Genomic DNA, 23,454 nt, shown 5'->3' on the forward strand with positions numbered 1-23,454 from the left:
TATTTTTATCTGAATATGAAATGAAGAGTTTTTTTTTTTGGTAATAGGGACATTTTAAAAATATGGACTTAAAAATTGGTAAATCAAGTAAATTATGAATGCATATAAATGGGCTGCAATAGGTAGGTGATTTTAATCGGGTAAAAAACCTAACCCATCGTTTCTTCTTGTGTGTGGTCGGTCACAACAATAAGGCTAGGTCTGCGCGAGAGAGCCGTAAGGTGATTCTCACTGCCCTTCTTCGACCGTTTCCAATGGCGACAAAGAGGAACTTTAAGGCATTCTCCGTGGCTGCCGCCTCCTCACCGATGAATGGTTGCAAAAGCCGGAAGGTGAGAAGTATTGGATTCTTTTTGTTGATTGATTGATGGGTTTCTCTAATAGTTTTGTTTGTTCAGCTAACGGAGAAGATACTGAAGGAAGCGTATGCGCAGCAAAAGGAAGTCGAGGATGAAGAAAACGCCCCCATGAGCGCCTTGTTCAAGCAACCATTGTATGAGTTGGAAGATGTTATTGATGATGTTGATGAGATCCAGAGCCAACTTGATTACCATGTGAGATTCTTTCTTCTCAATCGTTTGTGTTCATATATGTAAGGTTTAGATTGAGATTCTTATTGGTGGCACTGGTCTTAAGTTGTTGCATTTGTTTCCGATTAAATTGTTCAAGGAGGATATGGCCTGTAGCGAGAAAGAAGCGAAGTTATTACTAGATGCATTCTTTCACAAGGATGGGGCTTCAATAGCAAAACGTGTCTGTAATGCTATTACTTCTTCGCTTGAAGAAAAACATAGTGCTGCTACAGGTTTTTGCTTGTTAACAACACTAAAGTCTTTGCTTTTTTTTTTCTTCTTCTGTATGATTTAACTGGCTAATTCTCATTCTCTGGGTGGATGAATTTTCTGTTGTAGGCGCAGCTTTTGTTTCAATAACTGACTACTATCGAAAGTAAAGCCTCTCTTTTTACCCCTTTCCTTGAAAAAAAAAAAGTCACCTTTTTACAAATTCCACCATCTTACAATTGTCTCTGATAAATTATTGCAGGCTGGGAGAGTTTATGAGTCTATACACAAACGGTAAAATGCCGAAAGCTCTTAACCATCTTACTAGACTGGAAAATTGGGAAAGTTTATTGAAGTTGACTCGACCAGAGAGTTGGTCCCCTAATGCAATGTACAAGGCTACAAACATGTTTGCCTCCAGCACCAAAGCTGAACGCTTCTATGAGCTTTTTCTTCTTCCTAGGGTCAGAGAGGACATCAGAATCCACAAAAAGCTACATTTTTGTCTCTACCAATCTTTGAAAAACGCACTCTTCAAGCCCAAAGGATTCTACTGTGGGATTCTACTTCCCCTGTGTAAGGTGTGTTTTCTCTTTTCTTTTCTTTTGTCCTTCTCCTTTTGTGACTTTTCTCTAAATTAAGTTGCATAATTTTGTTAAGTCTGGAACATGCACCATCCCCGAAGCTGTTATTATTGGGAGTATAATACACAAGTTTTCTATTCCTGAAAAATTTTCAAGGTAACAAGGATTTAGCTTTTATATTTTCCAAGTTATTGAGCACATAAAACCAAAATTATTCATGCACATGAACTGCAGTGCCGCCTTGGTATGTTTGGCGGAGATGGAGTTTCTTGGCACAAGAAGGTAAAATGCAGCCTATACCTTAGACCTACATATGTAGGTACTCATATCTTGTGCCCTTCTTCGGTTACATTGTGTTTTTGTTTTTGTGTGTCTACTTCATGAAAGCTATCCTGGAGAAGAAATATGCGCTGGCTCATCTGGCCATTGATGCGGTCGCTGCTCACTTCTTGAGATTTTGTAAGGAGACAAAAGTTATGCCGGTCATTTGGCACCAAACTCTTCTCGCCTTTGTGCAACGGTAAGGAATAAGGAGAAGAAGAAGAGTTGTTCATTTCAGGCACTGTAAGTCTGCTTTTGTCAAAGTGTTAATCTCTTCTTTTGCACCTACAAGCACGAACTAAGAAAGGAAGATAAAAAGAGTCTCACAAGTCTACTTGAGAAACAAAATCACGAGCTAGTATGACCACTTTCCCTTGTCTAATCATAAATCTGTTCCTCTCTTTTTATTTATTTATTTATTTAAGCCGTATCTACCATTAATGCAGATTACTCCTGAAATTGTGAGAGAGCTTGTTAGTAGCAGAAACCGTGGAGAGATGGTGGATAATTCACATTCAGCTTCAACGATCAACAACAAGCCGATCAAAGAAGTCTGGTTTGACATGCCACAAGTTCCAATGGAAGAAGACTAACGATTATCTATATTTATATCCGGTCTTCCAATTGTCGGTCGTTGTGCATCAATCTTGCGTGAGCCTCTTTTGTTTCTGTTAAATTCCTATTTATGCTAAGATATTGTAATCAATCTATGTTTCGAAGATTTGTATCCTTTTTCTTTCCAAAGATTTTTTTTTTTGTTTTTCAATAACCATCCAATTTTATAGGGGAAATTGGATTTGTATATTGAACAAAGAAACTATACATTTTTTTTTTCAAATAATAAAATATATTAATTCAACCCGAAAATCGGGAATTGAGTTTCGGTTACAAACAGGTTTTGAACAAAATTTCCAAAGTCAAACTATTACAAACTAGCTTCGCCCGCACATTCCGCTAGTCTGTTTTTCGAAATTCTTTAGAATTGGTTACCGTTCTCTACCAATGACGAGGGTCCTGAGAATGTGAGGTTCTCCTTGTTGCCTCGGATGCCGGGAGTTCCCGAGTTGTCTTCGGAGTAGCTAGCTTCCAATGAACTCCACCAAGCTTATAACCGTCACTATCCATGAAGCACTAGACGACCAATAGGGGAGTGTTTCAGATACTTACCATGAAGCCTTGCAGACGCCACCAAGGCTCGCAGATACTTTTTTTTAAGAAATACAAGCAATAGATAAGAAAACAACAGAGTCACAGAAAGATTACATATTTAATAAATATAATTGGAAGCAGAGTGAAACGCGTGTCAACTGTGGAGCCTTCAATGATATCACGTTATCACTACGTGTTCTTCAACAACGAGACAACAAGCACGGCCGTCGAGACGGCTTCTCCACCGTGACTCCAGCAAATTCACCTCCAATCTCTTCGCTTCTCTGTTGCCATTCCATTAGCTTATACCATATTGCCTTCCAGCTAAACCTCGGTTACTTGATCGGACTACCCTTATTTCACCGGAATTCCAAAACAAAGGACGCATAAGCCATAACTAAATATCGATCATTTGTTGGACCGTAGAACGCCAACTCTTCTTAATCGACTTCACAGATGGCTGAAGCAATCCATCAAACTACATCAACTCCCAATCAGAGACGCTATCCTCGACGCCATAACTGGCTTTCTTATAAGGAAAACTGATTCTCATAGAGAGGGATGCAAGTGGCGGCAAAACAAAGGAGTCTTCTCAACTCACCAACGGGCTTTAATTGAGGACCAAGTGGAAGGCTGATTTCAATATCATCAAGATAAAAGAAACAAACTTGAAGAGCTTCTCGAATGAGATTGATACAAAAAGTCGCCAAGCGAAAGCAAAATCGGCAAACCCGAAACCATAGTCGATCGAAATCGATCGAAGTTTTATTTATCCGCACACGGAAGAGTAGATCGACTCATAGGTCGAATATGTACAACAAAAACAAAATTCGGTGGTGACCGACGATAGAACCGCCGCCGGACACCGAACGCGAAGACTGTTTCCGAGAGTTCTAGATTTAGAGAGAGGTTAGAGGAAAATTAAGAGAGAGAGAAAGTCTTATTTATTTATTTATTCTTCCTAAAATCTTATTTGGATAATATTCATCAAAAAAATATAATAAATCAAATTTTTATTTCAACTAAAAAGTATCATCTCTTTTTACATATTATATGATTTGATTTTTTTTTTTAAATTACACTTTAATTTTATATATATATATAGAAATATACAGTCATCTTATTCTATATGTTTATCATTTTCTTAGAAATCACAAATTTTGAAAAGTCATGATGTTTTCAGTTTTAAATCAACATGGATTAACTATAAAAATCTTCTACACATAACTTTCATTCATTAGTCAATATAGTTTCGTTTTAATTAAAACTATCAACATATGACATAACATATTTTACAGTATACTATTATGTATCTATACTAAATAAAAAAATGTGGAACAATAGACAAATAGTATTACAAGTTTGTGTTTATAGTTGGAAAGTACAAATATGAAAAGGTACTTTTACTTATTGATTTCACTTCTCAGTTATATATGCTATATATTTCATAGTTATTGAGAATTTGGATAGATCACAAGTTCACCCATTTTATAATCCATAAACTAACAAAAACAACTCAAGATAATACCCTTCTTTGTGAATACATGTTATATTCTTTATCGAAAACACAATCGAATCCAATATATTCATATTTTCATTTTAACAATTTATTCATTTCATTTCAGTATATTTATTTTTTATTATTTAAATAAAGGTATCCAAAAATTTCATGCATTCTAAAAAAAAACACAAATAATTACATTTGAAAAATCTATTTTTATTATTATGTGTTGTATAGGGTTGAGTTGCTATGGATGCAAAAAAAAATAATCACAATTTGAGATATACAACTGTGGATATGCGTCAGAATTTTGTAACAGATGGAGCGATGGACGACGCTCATATTTTGACACGAGATAGAGAATTAAAATATTTTTCTGATGCCGCTGTTTTGAGGTCGATCCATCGGTTAGATGGAACATTATATGCATTTTACTAAAGGATAGTCTATCTTATGCGAGGAGGAAGCTGCTAAGTACTCAGTTTGATCTACATGGTGTCGAGTGACACTATGGAGGGTGTCGAACGACACCCATCGGCCAAAGCAACCACAAAGTTTCAAGTATTTACAAAAGTATCTAAGTCATGTTTTAGACGTATACTATGTTTTCTAAGTCATAGTTGACAGCTACGCTTTACTTGAGTTTTGTAGAGAAGATCAGAACTCCAGTGTATCTCTTTTTTATCTATCTATGCAATTATTTCAGACTATTATTATGTTTTCCATGACCATATCTGAGTAATCTCTATGTTAGAATTAAGGATTTTCTACGGTTTATAAAGAACTATTGATTGATAGATTTGCTAGGGTCATTCATAGAAATATACACTAGGAATTCTTATAATACTAGACTCTAGAGTAAGTAACTAAAAAGTTGTAATCCATCATTTGTACTCTAAATCTTACTAATTTCTTCGTCCTAAAATCTTATTTGGGTAATATTCTTCAACCAATTTCTTCGTCCTAAAATCTTATTTGATTATCTATATTTATATCCGGTCTTCCAATTGTTGGTCGTTGTGTATCAATCTTGAGTGTTTTGTGTTAAATTCCTATTCATGCTAAGATATTGTAATCAATCTATGTTTCAAGGATTTGTATCCTTTTTCTTTCCAAAGATATTTTTTTTTTGTTTTTTAATAGCCATCCAAATTTTATAGGGGAAATTGGATTTGTATATTGAAGAAAGAAACTATAATTAACTATCTAACTGAAAACAAAAAAAAAGTTGTTTTAAAACAGAGATCTTTCTATATTTAAGAAAGTGAAAGATTTAACCTATATTTTAACTATGATGACCTATATAAGAACTTTTAAACCGTAGAAGAAGAGGATCATAGACTATATACACTTTTGATATAGAAAGAGGCAGCTACAACTAGTGTTCGTAGACCACTACATTGTACTCTTGCTCTATTGATCAATAATATACTCAAATATACCCTAAAAGCAACTCTGCAGTTTCACAGGTCCATTGCAGTACTTAGAGATCAAATCTACTAAAACTGAGGATCACACAAGAGGCTTATGGTTTCAAGTTAAGCTAATCCAGAAATTATAAAGCAATAAAACAAAACAGTAAATAGATCCAACGGGTTGCGAGATAAGAAAGAAAGCGCTAGATCTAGGAAAATCAAACATTCAATGAATAATTTCGATCAATAGCTGTCAAGGGTTGTTATGCTCGATTCTAGAACTCAAATTACTCAATGATAAGGTCCATTAACTCTCGCTGTAAAGACTATATCTATGTCTAGATCCTAGAAAATAAACTCTTGTTGTGGATTTGAACAATCCATACATGCATGTAATGACCATATTTGATTTGTTCAAATAAATTCTTACCCCAACTCTCGTTGTGAATAAGTATCTAGTTCACCAGGTCAATAAGTATCTAGTTCAGAAGAATTCAGTTCAGGTAACTGATTACACTATTATGTCTCACAACTATCCTATGATTTCAGGTAACTGATTACACTATTATGTCTCACAACTATCATGTGATTATAGATTCTAGTTAATTACTATTGAAACTAGTATTATAAGAAATTTTGTTATATTCTATGAACGGCACTAGAAAATATATCAATTAACAGATCCTCATAAACCCTAGAAAAACTAATTTTCAGAAATTTTCAGCTATAGGGGCTTGGATGGTGAGCAAAAACCATTGATCAAGAAGTTGGTAAATTTTTGCATAAATGAACGAGAGTTTGTGCTGAATCTAACTGAGAGATTACTCAGATATGATTATGGAAAACATAACAATAGTCTGAAATAATTGAGTAGATAGATAAAATAGAAATACTGGAATTCCAATCAATTTCTAAAAAAGTTCTGACATTCTCTCTAGAACTCAAATAAAGCTTAGCCCGTCAACAGTCACTTAGAAAATATAATATAGGTCTAAAACACGACTTAGACATAAGACGGCTGATGGGTGTTGTTCGACACCCTCCATGGTGTCAAGCTCCATGGTCTCGCTTGACACCATGTCGATCAAACTGAGTTCTCGTAAATTTCCTCCTTGTACGTTAGATAGACCACTTTTCAGTAAAATTCATATAACGTTACATCTAGCCGATGGGTCGACCTCAAACCAGCGGCATCATAAAACTATTCAATTTTTTTTCTGCCAAAATATGAGCGCTTTTCATCAATGGAAAGTCCTCCATCCGTTACCAAATTTCTTAAATTTACACTTTAGAAAAAATTATATATATATATATATATATATATATATATATATATATGTATGTATATATATAATCATTATTATTTTGTCATTAATGATAAAATTTCCTGCTTGATTTTTTTTTTAAAATTTACACTTTAGAAAAAATTATATCTATATAAAATCATTAATATTTTGTCATTTTTATATAGAAATATACAGTCATTTTATTCTTTATGTTTATATATATTTTTAACTAAAGTGCCGTCGTTTTCGTGTAGAGTTTTTAATATTCATTACTCTTCTCTTTTGTTTGTCGATCCTCCAACTTCTCTCTGCCAATATCTCCATCTCTCAGCCGTATCTTCATCTCTCATACAAGCATCCAAAGCTTGGTCTTCTGGGTATGCTCTAATTTCTTTTCTTTCTTTAGTTTATGTCTTTTGGGTATTCTCCAATTTCTGTAATTTATGTCTTTGGGTATTGATAAAACTTGATATACATGTATAATGTGTGCTGAGTGAATTCAATGTTTCAGAAAGTTAATATTTTTTACTAAGATTGATTTAAACAAGAAGGATCAGTGTTATAGTCAGAGCCATCTAAGCTCGTGTTCTTATTTACTTTTGAATGAAAATTGAATTGAAGAATCTCAAAATATGACTTTCTTTTATATTACTATGGTGGATATGTAATTGATTCTTTCTTTGAAATGTTGTATAATGTGACTCATATTTGTTGAACGTATACATTTATAATGAGTGTACTTGACGCATATTTGTTTCTCTGTTTACATTTTATGCATTGTTTAATGTTAACTCAGTGCCTTGCACATTGCTTTGCATATTGTTTGATATGTTTAGTGTTTAATATCAACGACCATTGTCACTTTCTTTCTTGCAGGTTAGGACAACAATCGCCAAGAAACAAGATATGATGGTCAACAACCTTTCATCACTAATGATGCATCCATAGGTTTTTCCAGGAAACGATAAAAGGTTCCTAAACCCTGCAGCAGCATGATAAGGTGACGACGGAAAACTGCATTCTCAAGCTTTTCAAGAATGTTGTAATAACACCCTTTCATTTCTTTATGCAGTTTCTTGAGGCTGGTATTAGCTCCAAGATCATGAAGGTAGCCCTTGACCAGCAAAAAGAGATTGCTGATGAAGAGAACGCCGAGAGGAACTCCATCACCGCTGTGTTTTGCGTTGCTTCCGCCTTGAATGCGGAAGAGGAGAATAGAGTGATTTAAGAGGAGGAAGATGACATTGATGATTTTGATGGAAAGTACGATGATGATAGTTATCAAGTGAGTGCATTTACTCTTTCTACAAATTTTTGATTTTATTTTTTTCGTTTCAGTGTTAAACATTACAAGAAAAGTCTCTTTCACGCAAGATTAGATGAACATGTTTAGAAGATAAAGACTTCGTTGGCTCTTTTCTTCATGCTTATATTTTATTTATTTCCAAGCAAGATTAGATGAATATTGTGTCAATTTTGACTTTCCAATGTGACTTGTTTTATAGGTTAGTTGCCGATTCATTGAGGTTTATTATCACTTTTTTATTTTAGAAAAAGAAGAACATGTCTAGATTATACAAACTTTGTTGGCTATATGTGCTTATATTATATATATTGGGTGAATCAAGGGGATGTCAATGAAGAAGACGAGAAGTTGTTTGAATTATTCTTTGTTAAGAAAGCGCCTCCTCAGCATACTCTTGCTGATATCATTATCAAGAAGATCAAAGATAATGATGCTGAGTTACCTGAAGGTCTGATGATCATGCATACATATATATGTTTTGTTTTTGACTATTGTATATTGTTTGAATACCTTTGTTTGATTATAAATCTCGTGTCTTTTTTTTTTTTACAGAAGAGCGTCATGATCCTGATCAAATGGACCCTATGATAGCTAAACTATGTAAAGGGTAATGTTGTATTCTCTTCATTCCTTTTATTTGTGTAGTGTGTTTCTCACTGCTTCTGAGAATGATATATATTGCAGTGTTGCCAAGCTTATGAATGAATACACGGTTGGGAAAATGCCAAGAGCATTTGTGCGGATCACAAATGCTCATTTAGACCGATTTAGTTTATCGAGTTTTAAATGAGTTGCCCTCTTGAAAACAATTTATTAAATGGGTTTTGGCTAAAATATATGACGACCCTTCGAACCCGTTTATATATCTTTTTAACCGAAAGCGCCGCCGTTTTCATTTTAATATTCATTATTCTTGTCTTTTGTTTGTCGATCCTCCAACTTCTCCCCGCCAATATCTCCATCTCTCAGCCGTATCTCTATCACTCATACAAGCATCCAAAGCTTGGTCTTTTGGCTGTTCTTTAATTTCTTCTATTTTTGTAATTTGTGTCTTCTGGGTATTTCCAAATTCTGTAATTTATGTCTTCTGAGTATTAATTAAACTTGATATACATGTATGATGTGTGCTGAGTGAATTCAGTATTTTTGAAACTTGTTATTTTTTACTAAGATTGAATAAAAAAAAGCATCAGTGTTATAGTCAGAGCCATCTAAGCTCGTGTTCTTATTTACTTTTGAATGAAAATTGTAGGGGTGGGCGTTCGGGTACCCGTTCGGGTTCGGTTCGGGTTTATTCAGGTTTTGGGTTTTCGGGGTTAAAGATTTCAGCCCCATTCGGGTATTTTCAAATTTCGGTTCGGGTTCGGTTCGGATCTTTGCGGGTTCGGTTCGGGTTCAGATAACCCATTTAAATGAATTTTAAAATTTTAAAATTCAATAAATAGTTTAAATTTCTCAAAATCTGTAAATAAAATACCGTATTACAAATAAATTTGAATAACATATGTTAGAATACCTAAACTTAACATATAGATTGGTTTGGTTTGAATATTTTGATAGAGAATCAGTAGATATTTCAAGTATTTTTGGTGTTTTGAGTATATTTTAGCTATTTTAGACATTTACTTTTGACTATTTGTATATATTTTCAACTATTTTAGACAACTTAAAAGTATCTTATATATTTTGGATGTTTTTAATATACATTAATCTAAAATAATTAATATATTTAGATATATAAATCTATTTCGGATACATTCGGGTACCCAAAATACTTCGGTTTGGGTCGGGTTCGGTTTCGGTTTTCTGGATACCAAAATTTTGAACCCGTTCGGATATTTAATCAATTTCGGTTCGGGTTCGGTACTACTTTTTTGGATCGGGTTCGGTTAGGTTCTTCGGATTCGAGTTTTTTGCCCAGCCCTAGAAAATTGAATTGAAAGAATCTGAAAATAAGACTTTTGTTTTATATTATGTAGTGGATATGTAATTCATTCTTTCTTTGAAATGTTGTATAAAGTGACTCATATTTGTTAAACGTGTACTTTTATAATGAGAATACTTGATGGATATTTGTTTCTCTGTTTATGTTTTATGTTTTTTTAATGTTAACTCAGTGCCTTGCACATTGCTTTGCATATTGGTTGATTTGTTTAGTGTTTAATATCAAAGAACATTGCCACTTTCTTTCTCGCAGGTTAGGACAAAAATGGACAAGAAACGAGATAGGATTGTCAATGCACAGCCTTTCATCATAGATGATGCATCCGTAGGTTCTTCTAGGAAATGATCAAAGGTTCCTAAAATCCATCAGCAACAAAATAAGGTGACGACTGTAAACTTCATTCTCAAGCTTTTCTAGAGTTTTGTAATAACACCCTTTCATTTCCTTTTGGAGTTGATTGGAGCTGGCATTAGCAACAAGATCATGAAGGTATCTCTTGCCCAGCAAAAAGAGATTGCTGATTAAGCGAATGCATAGAGGAGCCCCATCACCGCTGTGTTTTCCGCTGCTTCCGCCTTGAATACGGAAGAGGAGAAGAGAGTGTTTGAGGAGGAGGAAGATGACATTGATCATTTTTATGGAAATTTTGATGATGATAGTTATCAAGTGAGTCCTTTACTATCTCTACATCCTTTTTTTTTATTTTTCCGTTTCAGTGTTAAAAAATTACAAGAGAAATCTATTTAAAACAAGATTAGATGAACATGTTTAGATGATAAAGACTTTGTTGGCTCTTCTCTTCATGTTTATATTTTATTTATTTTCGAGCAAGATTAGATGAATATAGTTTTAATTTTGACTTTCACATTTTACTTTTTTTATTGATTAGTTGCCGATTCATTGAGGTTTATTGTCACTTTTTTTTATTTTAGAAAAAGGAACAACATGTTTAGATAATACACACTTTGTTGGCTATTTTTGCTTATATTTTATATATTGTGTGAATCAGGGGGATGTCAATGAGGAAGATGAGAAGTTGTTTGAATCATTCTTTGTTAAGAATGCGCTTCCTCGGCGTACTCTAGATTACATCCTTATCAAGAAGATCAAAGATAATGATGCCGAGTTAGCTGAAGGTTTGATGATCATGCATATATATATCTCTTGTTTGTTTTTTGACTATTGTATATTGTTTGGATACCTCTGTTTGATTGTAAATATTGTATCCTTTTTTTGAAGAAGAGCGTCATGATCCTCAAATGGACCCTATGATAGCTAAACTATATAAAGGGTAATTATGTGTTCTCTCCATTCCTTTTATTTGTGTAGTATGTTTCTCACTGCTTCTGAGAATGATATATATTGCAGTGTTGCCAACCTTATGAGTGAATACACGATTGGGAAAATGCCAAGTGCATTTGTGCGGATCACAAATGCTCATTTAGATCGATTTAGTTTATCGAGTTTTAAATAAGTTGCCCTCTTGAAATCAATTTATTAAATGGGTTTTGGCTAAAATATATGAGGACCCTCTGAACCCGTTTATATATCTTTTTAACTGAAAGCGCCGTCATTTTCATTTAAATATTCATTATTCTTGTCTTTTGTTTGTCGATCCTCCAACTTCTCCCCGCCAATATCTCCATCTCTCAGCCGTATCTCCATCTCTCATACAAGCATCCAAAGCTTGGTCTTCTGGGTATCCTCTAATTTTTTCTATTTTTGTAATTTATGTCTTCTGGGTATTTTCAAATTCTGTAATTTATGTCTTCTGAGTATTGATTAAACTTGATATACATGTATGATGTGTGCTAAGTGAATTTAATATTTTTGAAACTTATTATTTTTTACTAAGATTGAATAAAAAAGCATCAGTGCTATAGTCAGAGCCATCTAAGCTCGTGTTCTTATTTACTTTTGAATGAAAATTGAATTGAAAGAATCTGAAAATAAGACTTTGTTTTATATTACAGTAGTGGATATGTAATTCATTCTTTCTTTGAAATGTTGTATAATGTGACTCATATTTGTTAAACGTGTATGTTTATAATGAGAATACTTTGATGGATATTTGTTTCTCTATTTACTTTTTATGTTTTTTTTAATGTTAATTCAGTGCCTTGCACATTGCTTTGTATATTGGTTAATTTGTTTAATGTTTAATATCAAAGAACATTGCCACTTTCTTTCTCGCAGGTTAGGACAAAAATGGCCAAGAAACGAGATAGGATTGTCAATGCACAGCCTTTCATCACTGATGATGCATCCGTAGGTTCTTCCAGGAAACGATCAAAGGTTCCTAAAATCCATCAGCAGCAAAATAAGGTGACGACTGTAAACTTCATTCTCAAGCTTTTCTAGAGTGTTGTAATAACAACCTTTCCTTTCCTTTTGGAGTTGATTGGAGCTGGTATTAGCAACAAGATCATGAAGGTATCTCTTGCCCAGCAAAAAGAGATCGTTGATTAAGCGAATGCCGAGAGGAGCCCCTTGAATGCGGAAGAGGAGAGGAGAGTGATTAAGGACGAGGAAGATGACATTGATGATTTTTATGGAAATTTTGATGATGATAGTGTCCTTTACTATCTCTACATCTTTCTTTTTTTTCGTTTCAGTGTTAAAACATTACAAGAGAAATATATTTAAAACAAGATTAGATGAACATGTTTAGATGATAAAGACTTTGTTGGCTCTTCCCTTCATGCTTATATTTTATTTATTTTCAAGCAAGATTAGATGAATATAATTTTAATTTTGACTTTCACATTTGACTTGTTTTATTGGTTAGTTGCCGATTCATTGAGGTTTGTTGTCACTTTTTTTTATTTTAGAAAAAAAACAACATGTTTAGATAATACACACTTTGTTGGATATTTTTGCTTATATTTTATATATTGTGTGAATAAGCGGGATGTCAATGAGGATGATTAGAAGTTGTTTGAATCATTCTTTGTTAAGAACGCGCCTCGTCAGCGTACTCTAGCTGAGATCCTTATCAAGAAGATCAAAGATAATGACGCCGAGTTAGCTAGAAGGTCTGATAATCATGCATATATATCTCTGGTTTGTTTTTTGACTATTGTATATTGTTTGGACACCTTTGTTTTTGTTTGATTGTAAATATCGTATTTTTTTGCAGAAGAGCGTCATGATCCTCAAATGGACCCTTTGATAGCTAAACTATATAACAGGTAATGATGTGTTCTCTCCATTCCTTTTATTTTTGTAGTATGTTTCTCACTGCTTCTGGGAATGATATTAATTGCAGTGTTGCCAAGCTTATGAGTGAATACACGGTTGGAAAAATGCCAAGAGCATTTGTGCGGATCACAAATGCTCATTTAGATCCACTTAGTTTATCGTGTTTTAAATGAGTTGCCCTCTTGAAATCAACTAATTGAATGGGTTTTGAGTATTGATTAAACTCTATATAGATGTACGATATGTGCTGAGTGAATTCAATGTTTCAGAAACTTATTATTTTTTACTAAGATTGATTTAAACAAGAAGCATCAGTGTTATAGTCAGAGCCATCTAAGCTCCTGTTCCTATTAACCTTTGAATGAAACTTATTATTTTTACTAAGACTGATTTAAACAAGAAGCATCAATGTTATAGTTAGAGCCATCTAAGCTCCTGTTCTTATTAACTTTTGAATTAAAATTGAATTGAAAGAATCTGAAAATAAGACTTTTGTTTTATATTACTGTAGTGGATATGTAATTCATTCTTTCTTTGAAATGTTGTATAATGTGACTCATATTTGTTGAACGTGTACGTTATAGTGAGAATACTTGATGCATATTTGTTTCCTTGTTTACGTTATATGCTTTTTTATTGTTAACTCGGTGCCTTGCACATTGCTTTGCATATTGGTTAATTTGTTTAATGTTTAATATCAATGACCATTGCCGCTTTCTTTCGTGCAGGTTAAGAAAACAATGTCCAAGAAACGAGAGGGTATTGTCAATGCACAGCCTTTCATCACTAATGATGCATCCGTAGGTATTTCCAGGAAACAATCAAATGTTCAAAAAACCAATCAGCAACAAGATAAGGTGACGACTGTAAACTTCATTCTCAAGCTTTTGTTTAGTGTTTAATATCAACGACCATTGCCGCTTTCTTGCTCGCAGGTTAGGAAAACAATGGCCAAGAAACAAGATAGGATTGTCAACGCACAGCCTTTCATCAATGATGATGCATCCGTAGGTTCTTCCAGGAAACGATCAAAGGTTCGTAAAACCCATCAGCAGTTAGATAAGGTGACGACTGTAAACTTCATTCTCAAGCTTTTCTAGAATGTTGTAATAACACCCTTTCATTTCCATGTGCAGTTGCTTGAGGCTGATATTAGCTACAAGATCATTAAGGTAGCTCTTGCCCAACAAAAAGAGATCGCTAAAGAAGAGAACGCCGAGAGGAACCCCATCACCGCTGTGTTTTCTGCTGCTTCCGCCTTGAATGCGGAAGAGGAGAAGAGAGTGATTGAGGAGGAGGAAGATGATATTGATGTTTTTGATGGAAAGTTCGATGATGATAGTTATCAAGTGAGTGCCTTTACTCTCTCAATATCATTTTTTTTTTAGTTTCTGTGTTAAAACATTACAAGTGAAGTCTCTTTCACGCAAGATTAGATGAACATGTTTAGATGATAAAAAATTTGTTGGCTCTTCTCTTCATGCCTATATTTTATTTATTTTCAAGCAAGATTAGATGAATATAGTTTTAATTTTGATATTCACATTTGATTTGCTTTATTGGTTAGTTGCAGATTCATTGAGGTTTATTGCCATTTTTTTTTTTAAGAAAAAAAACATGTTTAGATGATACACACTTTGTTGGCTATTTTTGCTTATATTTTATATATTGTGTAAATCATGGGGATGTCAATGAGGAAGATGAGAAGTTGTTTGAATCATTCTGTGTTAAGAACGCGCCTCCTCAGCGTACTCTAGCTGATATCCTTATCAAGAAGATCAAAGATAATGACGCCGAGTTAGCTGAAGGTCTGATGATCATGCATATATATCTCTCTTTTTTATAATATTGTATATTGTTTGGATACCTTTGTGTGATTGTAAATATTGTATCTTATTTTGCAGAAGAGCATCCTGATCCTCAAATGGACCCTATGATAGCTAAACTATATAAAGGGTAATGTTGTGTTCTCTCCATTCCTTTTATTTGTGTAGTGTGTTTCTCAGTGCTTCTGGAAATGATATTTATTGCAGTGTTGTCAAGCTTATGATTGAATACACGGTTGGGAAAATGCCAAGAGCATTTGTGCGGATCACAAATGCTCATTTAGATCCATTTAGTTTAGCGGGTTTTAAATGAGTTGCTTTCTTGAAATCAATTTATTAAATGGGGTTTTGGCTAAAATATACGAGGACTCTCTTAACCCGTTTATATATTTTTTTAATTGAAAGCGCCGTTCTTTTCGTTTTAATATTCATTACTATTCTCTTTTGTTTGTCGATCCTCCAACTTCTCTCCGCCAATATGTCCATCTTTCATACAAACATCCAAAGCTTGGTCTTTGGGTATTCTCTAATTTCTTCTCTTTCTGTAGTTTATGTCTTTTGGGTATTTTCAAATCTCTGTAATTTATGTCTTTTGGGTATTGATTAAACTATATATACATGTATGATGTGTGCTGAGTGAATTCAATGTTTCAGAAACTTATTATATTTTTAATTTGACTGATTTAAACAAGAAGCATAAGTGTTATAGTCATAGCCATCTAAGATCGTGTTCTTATTCACTTTTGAATGAAAATTGAATTGAAAGAATCTGAAAATAAGGCTTTTGTTTTATATTACTGTAGTGGATATGTAATTGATTCTTTCTTTGAAACGTTGTATAATATGACTCATATTTTTTGAACGTGTACGTTTATACTGAGAATACTTGATGCATATTCGTTTCTCTGTTTACTTTTTATGCTTTGTTTAATGTTAACTCAGTGCCTTGCACATTGCTTTGCATATTGGTTAATTTGTTTAATGTTTAATATCAATGACCATTGCCGCTTTTTTTCGTGCAGGTTAAGAAAACAATGTCCAAGAAACGAGAGGGTATTGTCAATGCACAGCCTTTCATCACTAATGATGCATCCGTAGGTATTTCCAGGAAACAATCAAATGTTCAAAAAACCAATCAGCAACAAGATAAGGTGACGACTGTAAACTTCATTCTCAAGCTTTTCTAGAATGTTGTAATAACACCCTTTCCTTTTCTTGTACAGTTTCTTGAGGCTGGTATTAGCTGCAAGATCATGAAGGTAGCTCTTGCCCAGGAAAAATAGATCGTTGATGAAGAGAACGCCGAGAGGAACCCCATCACCATTGTGTTCTCCGCTGCTTCCACCTTGAATGCGGAAGAGGAGAAGAGAGTGACTGAGGCGGAGGAAGATGACATTGATGATTTTGATGGAAAGTTCGATGATGATAGTTATCAAGTAAGTGTCTTTACTCTCCCTACATATTTTTTTAATATTTTCATTTCAGTGTTAAAACATTACAAGAGAAGTCTCTTTCACGCAAGATTAGATGAACATGTTTAGATTATACAGACTTCGTTGGCTCTTCTCTTCATGCTTATATTTTATTTATTTTCAAACAAGATTAGATGAATATAGTTTCAATTTTGACTTTCACATGTGACTTGTTTTATTGGTTAGTCGCCGATTCATTGAGGTTTATTGTCACTTTTTCTTATTTTAGAAAAATAAGAACATGTTTAGATGATATGGATTTTGTTGGTTATTTGTGCTTATATTTTATATATCGTGTGAATAAGAGGGATGTCAATGAGGAAGACGAAAAGTTGTTTGATTCATTCTTTGTTAAGAACACGCCTCCTCAGTATACTCTAGCTGATATCATTATCAAGAAGATCAAAGATAATGACGCCGAGTTAGCTGAAGGTCTGATAATCATGCATACATATCTTTGTTTTGTTTTTTCACTATTGTATATTGTTTGGATACCTTTGTTTGATTGTAAATCTCGTATTTTTTTTGAAGAAGAGCGTCATGATCCAGAAATGGTTCCTATGATAGCTAAATTATATAAAGGGTAATGTTGTGTTTTCTGCATTCCTTTTATTTGTGTAGTGTGTTTCTCACTACTTCTGGGAATGATATTTATTGCAGTGTTGCCAAGCTTATGAGTGACGGTTGGGAAAATTCCAAGATCATTTGTGCGGATCACAAATGATCATTTTTCATCCATTTAGTTTATCGGGTTTTAAATGAGTTTCCCTCTTGAAATCCATTTATTTAATAGGGTTTTGGCTAAAATATATGAGGACTCTCTTAACCTGTTTAAAAGCGCCGTCGCTTTCGTTTTAATATTCATTACTCTTCTATTTTGTTTGTTGATCCTCCATCTTCTCTCCGCCAACATCTCCATCTCTCAGCCGTATCTCCATCTCTCATACAAGCATCCAAAGCTTGGTCTTTGGGTATTCTCTTATTTCTTTTCTTTCTGTAGTTTATGTCTTCTGGGTATTCTTCAATATCTGTAAGTTATGTCTTCTTGGTATTGATTAAACATGATATATATGTATAATGTGTGCTGAGTGAATTCAATGTTTCGTAAACTTATTATTTTTTACTAAGATTGATTTAAATAAAAAGAATCAGTGTTATAGTCAGAGCCATCTAAGCTCGTGTTCCAATTTACTTTTGAATGAAAACTGATTTGAAAGAAACTGAAAATAAGACTTTTTTTAATACTTCTGTGGTGGATATGTAATTGATTCTTTCTTTGAAATGTTGTATAATGTGACTCATATTTGTTAAACGTGTACGTTTATAATGAGAATACTTGGTGCATATTTGTTTCTTTCTTTACGTTTTATGCTTTTTTAATGTTAACTCAGTGCCTCTCACATTGCTTTGCACATTGGTTGATTTGTTAAATGTTTAATATTAATGACCATTACCGCTTACTTTCTCACAAGTTAGGAAAACGAGCCTTTCATCACTGATGATGCATTTGTAGGTTCTTCCAGGAAACGAGCAAAGGTTCCTAAAACCCATCAGCAGCTAGATAAGGTGACGACTGTAAACTTCATTCTCAAGCTTTTCTAGAATGTTGTAACAACACCCTTTTATTTCCTTATGCAGTTGCTTGAGGCTGGTATTAGCTCCAAGATCATGAAGGTAGCTCTTTTCCAGCAAAAAGCGATCTCTGATGAAGAGAACGTCGAGACGAACTCCATCACCGCTGTGTTTTCCGCTGCTTCCGCCTTGAATGCGGAAGAGGAGAAGAGAGTGATTTGAGAGGAGGAAGATGACATTGATGATTTTGATGGAAAGTTAGATGATGATAGTTATCAAGTGAGTGTTTTTACTCTCTCTACAACTTTTTATTTTGTATTGTTTTCGTTTCAATTTTAAACATTACAAGAAAAGTCTATTTCACGCAAGATTATATGAACGTGTTTAGATGATAAATAATTCGTTAGCTCTTCTCTTCATGCTTATATTTTATTTATTTTCAAGCAAGATTAGATGAATATAGTGTCAATTTTGACTTTCCCATGTGACTTGTTTTATTGGTTAGTTGCCGATTCATTGAGGTATATTGTCACTTTTTTATTTTAGAAAAAGAAGAACATGTCTAGATATACAAAATTTGTTGGCTATTTGTGCTTATATTTTATATATTGTGTGAATCAAGGGGATGTCAATGAAGAAGACGAGAAGTTGTTTGACTCATTCTTTGTTAAGAAAGCGCCTCCTCAGTGTACTCTTGTTGATATCATTATCAAGAAGATCAAAGATAATGATGATGAGTTAGCTGAAAGTCTGATGATCATGCATACATATATCTGCTTTGTTTTTGACTATTGTATATTGTTTGAATATCATTGTTTAATTGTAAATATCGTATCTTTTTTTTTGCAGAAGAGCGTTCTGATCCTCAAATGGACCCTATGATAGCTAAACTATGTAAAGGGTAATGTTGTGTTATCTTCATTCCTTTTATTTGTGTAGTGTGTTTCTCACTGCTTCTGAGAATGATATATATTGCAGTGTTGCCAAGCTTATGAGTGAATACACGGTTGGGAAAATGCCAAGAGCATTTGTGCGGATCACAAATGCTCATTTAGACCGATTTAGTTTATCGAGTTTTAAATGAGTTGCCCTCTTGAAATCAATTTATTAAATGGGTTTCGGCTAAAATATGAGGACCCTTCTAACCCGTTTATATATCTTTTTAACCGAAAGCGCCGTCGTTTTCATTTTAATATTCATTATTCTTGTCTTTTGTTTGTCGATCCTCCAACTTCTCCCCGCCAATATCTCCATCTCTCAGCCGTATCTCTATCACTCATACAAGCATCCAAAGCTTGGTCTTCTGGGTGTTCTTTAATTTCTTCTATTTTTGTAATTTGTGTCTTCTGGGTATTTCCAAATTCTGTAATTTATGTCTTCTGAGTATTGATTAAACTTGATATACATGTATGATGTGTGCTGAGTGAATTCAATATTTTTGAAACTTATTATTTTTACTAAGATTGAATAAACAAAAGCATCAGTGTTATAGTCAGAGCCATCTAAGCTCGTGTTCTTATTTACTTTTGAATGAAAATCAAATTGAAAGAATCTGAAAATAAGACTTTTGCTTTATATTATGTAGTGGATATGTAATTCATTTTTTCTTTGAAATGTTGTATAAAGTGACTCATATTTGTTAAACGTGTACTTTTATAATGAGAATACTTGATGGATATTTGTTTCTCTGTTTATGTTTTATGCTTTTTTAATGTTAACTCAGTGCCTTGCATATTGGTTGATTTGTTTTGTGTTTAATATCAAAGAACATTGCCACTTTCTTTCACGCAGGTTAGGACAAAAATGGCCAAGAAACGAGATAGGATTGTCAATGCACAGCCTTTCATCACTGATGATGCATCCGTTGGTTCTTCCAGGAAACGATCAAAGGTTCCTAAAATCCATCAGCAGCAAAATAAGGTGACGACTGTCAACTTCATTCTCAAGATTTTCTAGAATGTTGTAACAACACCCTTCTATTTCCTTATGCAGTTGCTTGAGGTTGGTATTAGCTCCAATATCATGAAGGTAGCCCTTGGCCAGCAAAAAGAGATCGCTGAAGATGAGAACGCCGAGTGGAACTCCATCACTGCCGTGTTTTCCGCTGCTTCCGACTTGAATACGGAAGAGGAGAAGAGAGTGATTTAAGAGGAGGAAGATGACATTGATGATTTTGATGGAAAGTTCGATGATGATAGTTATCATGTGAGTGCCTTTACTCTCTCTCTACAACTCTTTTTTTTTATTTTTTTTGTTTCAGTGTTAAACATTACAAGAAAAGTCTCTTTCACGCAAGATTAGATGAACATGTTTAGAAGATAAAGACTTCATTGGCTCTTTTCTTCATGCTTATATTTTATTTATTTTCAAGCAAGATTAGATGAATATTGTGTCAATTTTGACTTTCCAATGTGACTTGTTTTACTGGTTAGTTGCCAATTTATTGAAGTTTATTGTCACTTTATTATTTTAGAAAAAGAAGAACATGTCTAGATTTTACAAACTTTATTGGCTATTTGTGCTTATATTTTATATATTGTGTGAATCAAGGGGATGTCAATGAAGAAGACGAGAAGTTGTTTGAATCACTCTTTGTTAAGAAAACGCCTCCTCAGCGTACTCTTGCTGATATCATTATGATCTCACTCAAATTACCCGAAGGATTGAATTACTCTCTCAAATAATAGGTTCAGTTGTAGTACTTAAGGATCGAATTCACAGGGAGCTAAGGAATCTAATGAATCTAATCAGGTACTTTAAGCTAGGTTGATTTAATGATTTAAATGTAAAGTTGCAAGTTTGTGAGAAAGTAATTGCTCGTTTGATTGATTGGGGTTTTGGTACTTAGATGAAAATAGCTAGACTTAGGGTTTTTATTCAGGTAATCAGAATTATAATCCTAAATATGCCTAACAAGTTATATGCATGATATTATAGAGCTCAACACTTATAAACAAACCATTAGGCTCTCGCTTTCTAGGTTTGTTTAATGACCTTATATTAGTGTCGATCGATGATTCGATAGGAATATCGATCGATACACTTGTTGAACCGTCGACCGATTATTAGATAAGAATATCGATCGACGCTTTTGGTCAAGTGTTAATGTGCGGATTGAATGTGCTCACTAAGCTTCCTAGATCAGCTCTCGCCTTACTCTAGCAATCTTAGCTCATTTAGGATGGATTCATGGTGAGATGCAAGCTATCACTTATATCTACAACTCCTAGGACAAGTTCTAGGTAGCTAATCTAGAAGCATGCATTAATGACAATCCTAAAGATGAATATCACAATTTAGAAATTTATAGTTGGGGCTAATCTCTCATAACCTATTTAAACCCTAAAATCTAACAAGAGAACTACTCAGACATGGTCAAGCAATTCATAGCAGCAATAAGGTATAAAAACTGCATAGATAAATAAATAGATATCAATGGAGTTCCAATCACAAATATCTTTGGATCTTCTCTCCAATCTACTAGACATCCTAGAAAATCTTTTCCTGTGAAAATAGTAAAACAAGAAAGCACACTTTGTCTCCAACATGTTGACAAAGCTTATATAATAAGGTTAAAACTCGTCAGGGGTAATCTTGTAAATTGGTGAATACTTGGGCTCTAAGTCGGCTGAAATCAAACGGGCTTTCTACGCGATTCGCCATCGATCGATGTCACAGGATGTGCATCGATCGATTATTCTCTGAGTGTCGACCGATGGTCAGCTCGGATGCTTTCTCCAAATGTCTCCAAAATACTCCAAAATCATCACTTTCTCCCAAATCACTCATGATCCTATAAATATACTAAATAGACTCTATAATATAACAATTAGTTATTAAAACACCTATAAACCATGGATAAAAGTGGGTAAAATCAATGGCCTATCAACTCCCCATTCTTACCATTGTGCTTGTCCTCAAGCAAAACATACATGTAGTCTTTCTGAAAGAAGTTTGAAAACAGCAGGGACTCACATAATTTTAAACTTACTACTTTTACCTCTGCAATGTTGCAAGCCACATCAGATCAGTTCCAACTTTAGAGGCACTTCATGTACTAGACCTCAGCTTAGCAACCAAACAATCCAGCCCACAGCTTAGCTGATTCCGCCTGACATACCCCCTCTACTGACTTCATTTATGCATATAAATGTGTAGGCTAAATCTTAGGAGTATCGATCAAGGGACACATGGACTCTTACTCTAGCAGGTGTCTGAGTAAACGGGTAGTCTTATTCTGGTTTCCTTTCTCCCTATACATCTCTTCTTTGAATATCTATAGTTTCAATTTCAATGAATGTTGATGCTGATAAAGTCCATCTTGTTCATCTCATTGACTTGTCTACTTTTGTATCTTTTATTTGATAAAGTATAGCGAACACTGGGGTCACAGGAGACACTCCTACCCCTCGTTTCCATAATGTGTGATTATTCCTTTCAGACTTAGAATAATGGGGTCACAGGAGACACTCCTACGCCTCTGCCTCTTCTAGGAAATCATTTCAATCTCTTATTGTTTTTTTTTTTATAATGACGAAGAGAGGAGAGAAGGAAACCAAAAATTTACAGACTTGTACCTTCATACCTGAAAGAGGAATCCGATCCAATGTATACCAAGCCCCAAGACAAGCAAGTTGGATTGATTAAGGTTGGAAGTCAACTTCGGTTCCTTCAGACTTTCTCAGCTAGCGTGGGTGTTATTGGCAGGTGATCCACTTTGGTGTTTCTATTATGTACACCCTGCAGTCAATAACCTCAAACAATGGTGCTAGAGAGTGATTAGATAGTAAGTAAAATTGAAAAAGTTCATCATCCCCTTCTTGACTCAATAAAAACTTTTTAGATAAGAGACATGAATAAATCAATATCAGTAAACCTCTCCCCAGACTTAAACTACATTGTCCTCAGTGTAAATTTAGTCAGAGTTATGGTGATAACTAAAACATAAGGACTCAATTTAACAAGTAAGAACGATATACCATACCGGAATTTTTGTCGATCGATGTGAAATTGTTGTCATCGGTCGCGGCAGGTGATGTTCTGTCGATCGATGTCGGCAGTGTTTCGTCGGCCGATTCTCATGGCAAACGTCTA

At 34.1% G+C, this 23,454-nt stretch overlaps 1 protein-coding gene and 1 long non-coding RNA gene across 4 annotated transcripts; both read left to right on the top strand.

Moving 5' to 3' along the window:
- Positions 1-84: 84 nt before the first annotated feature.
- On the top strand, positions 85-2,453 carry LOC106396934 (bystin). Its single transcript, XM_013837446.3, has 10 exons — positions 85-332; positions 399-554; positions 670-805; positions 912-948; positions 1,045-1,363; positions 1,443-1,522; positions 1,601-1,648; positions 1,740-1,886; positions 1,952-2,045; positions 2,134-2,453. The coding sequence occupies exons 1-10, from the start codon at positions 255-257 to the stop codon at positions 2,278-2,280; spliced, it is 1,242 nt and encodes a 413-aa protein (XP_013692900.2). The 5' UTR covers positions 85-254; the 3' UTR covers positions 2,281-2,453.
- A 4,732-nt stretch (positions 2,454-7,185) lies between these two features.
- Positions 7,186-22,673, top strand: LOC106396936. 3 transcript variants are annotated; one of them, XR_001279599.3, is made up of 9 exons: positions 7,186-7,415; positions 7,915-8,038; positions 8,111-8,323; positions 8,667-8,792; positions 8,897-8,951; positions 10,542-10,670; positions 10,743-10,955; positions 11,299-18,354; positions 18,427-22,673. It is a non-coding gene; the product is annotated as an uncharacterized LOC106396936 (long non-coding RNA). The 3 variants fall into 3 exon arrangements; XR_001279598.3 differs by lacking the exons at positions 10,542-10,670; positions 10,743-10,955; positions 11,299-18,354; positions 18,427-22,673 and adding an exon at positions 9,029-9,548 and having other exon boundaries at positions 7,284-7,415; XR_007326666.1 differs by lacking the exons at positions 10,542-10,670; positions 10,743-10,955; positions 11,299-18,354; positions 18,427-22,673 and having other exon boundaries at positions 7,284-7,415; positions 8,897-9,548.
- The last annotated feature ends 781 nt before the right edge of the window (positions 22,674-23,454 follow it).

This window comes from Brassica napus, chromosome C7 (genome assembly GCF_020379485.1).
Source record: "Brassica napus cultivar Da-Ae chromosome C7, Da-Ae, whole genome shotgun sequence".
NCBI lineage: Eukaryota > Viridiplantae > Streptophyta > Magnoliopsida > Brassicales > Brassicaceae > Brassica > Brassica napus.